The sequence below is a fragment of the Podarcis melisellensis genome (genome assembly GCF_964234715.1).
Source record: "Podarcis melisellensis genome assembly, chromosome: 5".
Lineage (NCBI taxonomy): Eukaryota > Metazoa > Chordata > Lepidosauria > Squamata > Lacertidae > Podarcis > Podarcis melisellensis.
Window position 1 is genome coordinate 84,397,271 of NC_138537.1, and position 8,769 is coordinate 84,406,039.

The 8,769-nt window shown below is 45.2% G+C and overlaps 2 protein-coding genes across 2 annotated transcripts in view; one reads left to right on the forward strand and one right to left on the reverse strand.

Annotated features, from left to right (window-relative positions):
• Positions 1-7,825, reverse strand: part of SAMD8 (sterile alpha motif domain containing 8) — a 46,229-nt gene extending 38,404 nt beyond the window's left edge. The window contains exon 1 of the mRNA XM_081913751.1: positions 7,685-7,825. The gene's annotated coding sequence lies outside the window, so the exon portion shown is untranslated. The remainder of the gene's footprint in view (positions 1-7,684) is intronic.
• LOC309371162 (dual specificity protein phosphatase 13A-like) lies at positions 31-8,036 on the forward strand (the record flags this gene model as incomplete). Its single annotated transcript, XM_081913839.1, has 3 exons — positions 31-209; positions 6,641-6,858; positions 7,623-8,036. 3 exons carry the CDS (start codon positions 31-33, stop codon positions 7,832-7,834), a joined length of 609 nt encoding a protein of 202 aa, XP_081769965.1. The 3' UTR covers positions 7,835-8,036.
• Between the last annotated feature and the right edge of the window lie 733 nt (positions 8,037-8,769).

Genomic DNA, 8,769 nt, shown 5'->3' on the forward strand with positions numbered 1-8,769 from the left:
ACTGGAGCTCATTGGGGCTCTGCAACGACCATGTATCATTGCATGACAGTGGATGATCCATTTCCAAAGACGACCGCCTCCTTCTGCAAAATGAACAGCCGCAGATCCGCCTCACCCTCCGTCCAAGAGTTGGAGCATGTGATGGACAGCTGCAGGATGGAATTAAATGAGATAGATGAAGTGTGGCCCAATCTTTATATAGGCAACATGTAAGTGTGACCCGGAATGAAGCCGCGGCTTGAGCGTGGGGTAAAAGGAAGGTACTGTACAGCAGTGTAATGTTATAACCAATGAATTCACATTGCTAACGGAGGAAAGATCTGTGTACGCTGAAGTTAAAGTCTGAAAAGAGTTTCCCTTGTTTTTCTCTGACGTTCAACAGGGGTGGGGATTCCTGGACAACCTTCCTAACAGAAAGCACATTACTAAAATCTGTATATTACTGGGGCAGGAACAGCACAGATAGTACTATCACAGAGACAAGATTATATTATGTGCTAAAACTAAAAATCTAAATTCTAGCAAAGGAACCCACTTTCTTTGCCCAGAATACCTGTCCTATCTACACCCTCTGCATTTGGGGTGCCCAGTATGTCCTGTGTTAGATACAGATTTTTTAAAAAAATAATTTACAGTTGGGTGAGAACAAGGTGTGATATCCAGACAAGTGGAGAAAGATGCAAGGAATGTAGACAAGGTATTCAAACTGAGAAATCTGCGGACGAGTGAGGTAGCCTAGCAGAGTACAGAAATTCCAGTGGCTACTGAAACCTTATACTGGCAAATTTAAAATGCACGTCTTCAAGAAACATGAGCGGTGATGGACTTTCTAAATTGAAGGTTGAGTTTCTCAGGAACCCTAGCTGTGGGCCTGGTTAGATTGTATGTCTGAATATTCTATTGATTAGTTATGTGTTTACGCACCGAGAATTCACTGCTCTATGCATATGCCATTTACAAATACAACCCATATTGTTTTATCCTGCTCTGTATTTTGAAGGTATAATCCTCTGGAGTGATTATCTGCATTTTACATTGGCAAATATACGGTGGATTAATTATACAGTTAGCATGCGCTTGTCAACCTCTGATGCATAAAAAGATCTGAACCCTGAGGTAGGAAATGGCATAGAGTATAATGTGCTCACCTGATCCCAACCCCTGCTCTTGAAAGGGATACGCAACCACTAGACTGAGCCTCTGTTTTCAAGGAAAGATGCTAGAGAGTTAAATATTTAGGTATCTGCAAGAAGTCACATGGTTGAAGGCAAAAGTTCTGAGAAGCAAACACACTAGAGTCCGGTCCCGTCATGGCAACTGGCCCATGTCATAATGTATCATCCTAAATTCCGGTGCAGATGGATTTCTCACTGATATTTCAGTTGACCTGAAGCCTACAGAAACTAAAGGGTAACTAAAAAAATAACATTCCGTGTTCTTGCAAATTGGATACGGTGTCATGTGACCGTAAGTTCTCCAAGTTACATTATCCCCTACCAAATTGTCTGGGTTGAGCAATCCTATACACGCCGTTATCACAGAAATGCCACTGTTGCATGCCCGTCTTCTCTGACGCCCACTCAACCCAGGATGGGAAGCCAGAGTCACCAGTCAGGGGCAGAGGCAGCCACATGGTGAGCCAAAATGCAAGCAGCAAATGACTTTGGGATGATCAGAGCACTTCCCCAACAGCCCCGTCCAACACTGCAAAACATAGGACGCACCCGACCATAGGACGCACCTTGTTTTAGAGGGGGAGAACAAGAATTTTTTCCCCTCCACTTCTCTGCTCGGCGCCCCTTCAGCGAAGCGGCAGGAGAAATGGAGCCCCTTCCATTTCTCCTCCCGCTTGGCTGAAGGGGCGCTGCGCAGCTCTCCCTCTCTGCTGAGGCCAGGAGAGTCTTGCTCTCCTGGCTTCAGCAAAAGGAACCCCAAGCTATTCCTGAAGCCTTCGGAGCACAGCGCAAGTTCCCACTGTGCTCCAGAGGCTTCAGGTTCCTTTCGCTGAAGCCTGGAAAGTCTTGCTCTCCCGGCTTTCAGCGAAAGCAACGCGAAGCTCCGGAGTGCGGAGGGAGCGCTCCCTCTGCGCTTCAGAGACTTTGTGTTGCTATCGCTGAGGCCAAGGAACCTGCATTCACTCCATAAGACGCACACACATTTCCCTTTGATTTTTGGAGGGGGAAAAGTGTGTCCTATAGAGCGAAAAATACGGTACTCAATGATACTACCAAGCCCCCACTCCATCAGCTAGTATAGTACTCGACGGGACATAGAGCTGGGAAGCTAGAGACAATATTTCAAGCTCTAACAGTGGAAGGAAGAACTGTTAGGGCCCAAAACGGGGGAACACCTGGCACTCAAACCTCTGCTGCAGATGCCACAGAGGAGCTCCCTTATCACTCAACCGCAGCAACAAACACATATGGCCATGGCGCATTAGTTCCCTATGCCCCAGTCCCATAGAATCGCAAACGTTGGAAGTTGGAAGGCACCCGAGGGTCATCTAGTCCAACCCGCAGGAATCCTGCCCACATCATTTGGCTCCATTGTCGGTCACTTCCTGTAACTAGCTGCTAACAGCATATTTTGTATAAAGCTGTGCTATTTAAGATGTCAATGCAGCGCCTGCCATTGGTCAAAATGTCTCATGAGTGAGCAGCAATAATTCATTAGGATCACATGTTCCAAGCTTGCTAAATAAATCATCCAGGTTCCTCCGATATTTGCCGCCTCAGCCTCTTATCGGAAAGAAGAGTTATACCCTGTCACCGAACCTTTCCCTCTGCAAGCTCCTAGACTATTTAATTCATCTGACCATTTAAAAGCTAGTGTTGGCCAGCATTCAGACAAATCCACTGTTAATAGAATTAAGTAGATCTGACCACACTGAAGTCTACCCTATGGAATAGAAAATATTACATTATAAAAAGTTTTTTTAAAAAAGAAGTTTCCAGCAAGAAGCTACTGAGATAGACTCCATTAGTCTAGCAACTAAAGGAACTCAGACTTGGTAGAGATCTGGAGTAATTGTCCCATTTTCGGGAGTTTATACTATTTTTGCTATACTCGTTTACAATCAGGTGCGGCCAGTTGCAGAAGAATCACACCCATTCTCTTTGGATCTCGTATTCATATGTATTTTGCATCTGCTACTATCTGTATCTTTCCTTGGCCTTTTGTCATTGTAAAGGGTTTTTCTTGCTGCATTTTCTTGTTGTATATCTTAATCTAATTTGTGTAACTTCCGTTTGCCTCACTGCTTCCCTGTAGTTTACAACTGACTTGGACCAAACACAGACCCTCCAAGTGTCCCTATTTTCCAGGGACAGTCATGGATTTACAGAATCTGTCCCAGTTTCTGATTTATAGAAATGTAGACTATAGAAATACTTTATTGTCACTGTACCACTTGTTTACAGTGAGATTAAATGAGCCCCCCCCCCAATCTCTCAGTCCTTGTTACACTCTGTATGCTGTCATATGACCACCAACTCCAAACATCAGCTGCAATGTTGCTGTCTTCCATTCAGCAGCCTCACGGCCCACAGGTAGAAACTGTTCTTTAACCTGTTGGTGTGGCTTATCATGCGTCTATATCTCCTGCCCGAGGGCAGGAGATTAAAAAGGTGCTGGCCAGGGCGTGAATCATCCCTGAGAATGTTCCTCGCTCTCCTGTGATAACAACTAGCGGACTCAGGGGACAGCCCATGATATCGTGTGCTGTCTTCACCACCCTCTGTAGGGACTTTCTGTCAAACGAGTGTACCACACCATAATACAGTATGAGAGAACACTTTCTATTGTGGACCAATAGAAGGAAATCATCAGTTGATTTGATCCCGGAATGTCCTGCTTTTCCTTAGGACCTCCCTATTTTCATCAGAGAAATGCTGGAGGGTATGTAAACAGCAATTGTGTTTTCCGTGAAATTCTGTTCGTTCCAATTCAGCAGTAAAAAGTGTGTTTTCCAGGAGAAATCAGCAGAACAATTGCAAAACTGCTCAGCCCACATCTAGAAAGGATGGGACAAAGGGGAAACTGTTATCTAAGACCAACCATTTTCAGCATCTGAAAAAAGAACCTCTAACTACAAATGCTTCTGTCTCAATAAATCTTATTATCAATAGGACGGAAAGAGATGCTGTAAGCACAACCCTTTCGGATCAGTGGCAATCATTTTGAAATAAGTATCGGATGAGATCCTGCCAGGGGAAGCTTACGCAATCCACTGGATTGTCGTAACATCAGGACCGTACCCTGTCCATATGTTCAAGGAGCCACAAATGAAAGGAAGCCTTCCCTGTTATGGAAATAAAATAACAAATCCAAACAGCGATTCTGTTAGTGCAGCCTGTCTTCATTCTGAAGACGTAAACCTAGTATAAAATCGGCACATTTCACATGCAACATCTGTTTCAAAAGGAAGGATGGTGACTTTCTGTGTGTGTGCCCTTCCTGTCCAGATGAAATTATGATTACATCTATATGAAAACATTATCCACAGCCCTCGGCTCAGAAAACCGTTCATCTGTGCCAAGTGCAGCTCGGCAGCAGTTCACGGCAGGACACAGAGAATGCCCTGTGCTAATGATGCCACATGGTGATATCTGTGCCCTTCGAATGTGATTGTCCATACTGGAGGAGGTTTATCCAGATAAGCGGTTCAAAGTGTGCCCTCTTTTGCATCAGCCTTTACAGGAAAATCCTGCAAATCTCGATTAAGAGACCATTGTGCTATATACAAAAGATCAGTCACAGGCTTCCAAAGAAGTTGAAGCCCAGATATCTTAACATGGTTTTCTTGCCCTTTATGATTTCAGAGGGGGAAAGTCCAGTCACAGTTTCTCAGCCTAACCTACCTCACAGGGTTGTTGTGAGGAGTCAAAGGCGACTATGGGGTGCGGCGCTCATCTCGCTTCAGGCTGAGGGAGCCGGTGTTTGTCCAAAGACAGCTTTCCGGCTCATGTGGCCAGCATGACTAAACCACTTCTGGTGCAACGGGACACTATGATGGAAACCAGAGTGCACGGAAATGCCGTTTACCTTTCTGCCACAGTGGTACCTATTTATCTACTCGCACTAGTGTGCTTGCAAGCCCAAGAGGCTCAGTGGTTTAGACCACAGCACCACCCACGTCCCATGTGAGGATAACATGTATGGAAGAACCACATACGCCACACTTAGAATGTGGGACCAAAACATCAGGAGAAGCACTTAGAAAAAATGTTGGTTGGGGGCAAGGAATTCATGTTTCAGAGGCGTATCTAAATAGCAGTTTTCTAAACAGGTATCTGAAAGTAGGCAGGGATGATTCTTACCAAGCCTCTGCTGGCAGGCAGTTCCACAGGACAGGGCCTGCCACAGGAAAGACTTAGCCCACCAGACCTCAGAAAAAATGAAGATGTAGCTTTGGGTCTGGGAGCTGTGGCAATAATGATAATGATAATGATATTTTTCTAGGAATTTGAAGTGGGATTAGCAGCTGCGTTGCCTGCAGAAAGAAATGCATATGCACTCACTATGCTCTTCTTACATATTTGTTTAAATAAATAAATCAATAATCAATATCCAACACTTCCTCATTCATCGGAAACTAAGCCCTGTATCACTGTTTGCACCATGATAAGATGAGCCAGTGTGGCAAAATGGACAGAGTGTTTTTGGTTTTATAATTTTTGTTAAATTCCTGCTTTACATTTTAGAATATTCACTTAAACAACCTTAAAATATCAATGACTTCCCTTCCTCTCTTTCCATGGTTCATTTTGCACCACATAAATGCTTGCAAATTTTACATAAACCATTCAGTATTCCATTATTGCATCCACCAAAACTTATTTACACTGTTGAATTTATCTTAAAGCTGCCAGAGTTTTCAAATAGACACAATTTCCCCCCATATATTCAATAAACATTCCCCAATCTTCTCTAAACGTATGTTCTTCTTGCTCTCTTATTCTATATGTTAGATCTGCAAGCTGTGCATATTCCATCAGTTTAAGTTGCCTTCTTCTTGTAATGGTGAGAGTGTTGGACCTGGGAGATGAGGGTTCAAATCCCCACTCAGCCATGTAGCCCACTGGGCGACCTTGGGCCAGTCACCATCTCTTAGCTTAACCTCACAGGGTTGTTGTGAGGGTGAATCGGGGGGGACGAGAACCCTGTAAGTCACCTTGAGATGCTTGGACGATAAAGATGGTATAAAGGTAAAGGGACCCCTGACCATTCGGCCCAGTCATGACCCACTCTGGGGTTGCGGCGTTCATCTCGCTTTATTGGCCGAGGGAGCCAGTGTACAGCTTCCGGGTCATGTGGCAAGCATGACTGAGCCGCTTCTGGCGAACCAGAGCAGCGCACGGAAACACCATTTACCTTCCCGCCGGACTGGTACCTATTTATCTACTTGCACGTTGACGTGCTTTCGAACTGCTAGGTTGGCAGGGGCAGGGACCGAGCAACGGGAGCTCATCCAGTCACAGGGATTCAAACCACCGACCTTCTGATCAGCAAGTCCCAGGCTCTGTGGTTTAACCCACAGTGCCACCCGCGTCCCAAAGATGGTATATAAATGTAATAAATAAATAAGGACACAGGATTCATTTCTGCTCACCTGCCCACTTTCATATCTGTTTCCCGGCAGCACGGCGGCACACAACAAGGAAGAGCTAAGGAAACGGGGTATCACTCACATACTGAATGCGGCACACACTGCCTGGGGAAGCAAAGGAAACCAAACGTTCTACGGACCAGAGTTCCATTACTATGGAATAGCAGCAGAAGATTCCCCAGACTTTGACCTCAGCGTACATTTCCGCCCTGCCTCCGAATTCATCACCAAAGCCCTAAGTGTACCAAATGGTGAGTGCCTTGGGATGGAGCAATAGAGAAGTTTCTGAAACAACAATAGGATATTAGCTCTGCCCAAGGCATGATGGAGAACAGCAACAACTAGGAAAAGGTAGACAGAACATTTTACAAGGACAGGAAGAAACACCATGGTCAGAATAATTGCCACACACAGGAAGAACAAGGATATAGCTTGAGCGCCTCCCTTGTAGTTTTATAAATCATTTAATGTGTCAACACAAATAGAAGTTATTAATATTGCCGTTGTTGTATAAGGGATTATTATTTTGACCAGAATGTAATTGAAATTAATAAGACTTTGGAACGCAGAAGTAATCATCAAACCACCCATTCTAGCATGCGGGGGGCCACCTAAATTATATAATTTGGTATTTGAACGATTGGTATTCATAATTGTATTATAAATTGGCATTGTTATAATTAAGCTATTATTGGACTGTAATTGAAAACTAATAAAAATATTATTATCAAACGGTGAGTGCCTGCCCTAGTGGAACTGCTGCACTGATGTTTTAGGTATTAGCAGCAGCATAGCATGGGATGCTGGTGTCCGGGGCAGACAAGCAACCATTTTGAGATAGGTCAGACTGAGAGACAGAGTGAATGAGTGGCCCAAAGTCAATCAGTGAGCTTCAGAGCCACTTGACAATTTGGATTGCTTTAATACAAATTAGGAACCCCAAAAATCCCCTACTGGAGGAGCTCAAAGGAGTTCCCAGTTGCTCTCTTCTTAAACCATTTCATCTCCGTTCCAGGAAAGATCTTGGTCCACTGCATTCTAGGCAGAAGCAGATCAGCAGCCCTGGTTCTGGCTTACCTCATGATCTGTCAGAATTTCTCCCTGGCTGACGCCGTCGGAAAGGTCCTGCAGAATCGAGCCATCTCCCCAAACCGAGGGTTCCTGAAACAGCTGCAAGACTTAGATCTGGAGCTACGGTACAAGATCAGGCTATGTCAGCTTGTGTAATGTGAAGAAGAAAGCAAAACGACAAAGTGACAACATCTGACAGAGAACTTGGTTTCCGCTGCCGATCTCAGTAATTAAGCCTGAGGCTGTGTTATTTATCTTGACAGGAATTTTGAATGCTTAGTTTGGAGCGGACCTTGACATGTAGAACATCTAGATGCTGGTTAGGCGCTTGAATCTTCTTTAAGGGAGATTGAATTTGAAGCTTATAAGATTGAGAAGGGCCCATAGAGCATCTCACATGCCGCTTTCAGATTTTTCAGAGTGCTCACATATAGCATCTCACTAATCCCGGCTTATAAGGGACGCGGGTGGCGCTGTGGGTAAAACCTCAGCGCCTAGGACTTGCCGATCGCATGGTCAGCGATTCGAATCCCCTCGGCAGGGTGAGCTCCCGTCTTTCGGTCCCAGCTCCTGCCCACCTAGCAGTTCGAAAGCACCCTTAAGTGCAAGTAGATAAATAGGGACCGCTTTCTAGCGGGAAGGTAAGCGGCGTTTCCGTGTGCTGCTCTGGTGCCGGCTCGCCAGAGCAGCTTCGTCACGCTGGCCACGTGACCTGGAAGTGTCTCCAGACGACGCTGGCTCCCGGCCTCTTAAGTGAGATGAGCGCACAACCCTAGAGTCGGACACGACTGGCCTGTACGGGCAGGGGTACCTTTACCTTTACCTAATCCCGGCTTAGAACAACTTTGCAAAGATAAGTCATTATATTTAGATAGAAATGTATAAGATTCAGGTGGTGGTCGTGTTGGTCTGAAGCAGTCGAAACACACACACACACACACACACACACACATATATATATATATATGCAGGTTTTGGTGTCCTCGGGTGTCTTCCCGTGTAAAAGTTGGGGTGTCTAGGCGACGTTTCGACGAGGTCTCACTCGTCATCTTCAGGCTGGTGCTTTCGGCTTCTTGTTACTGGAACAGAGC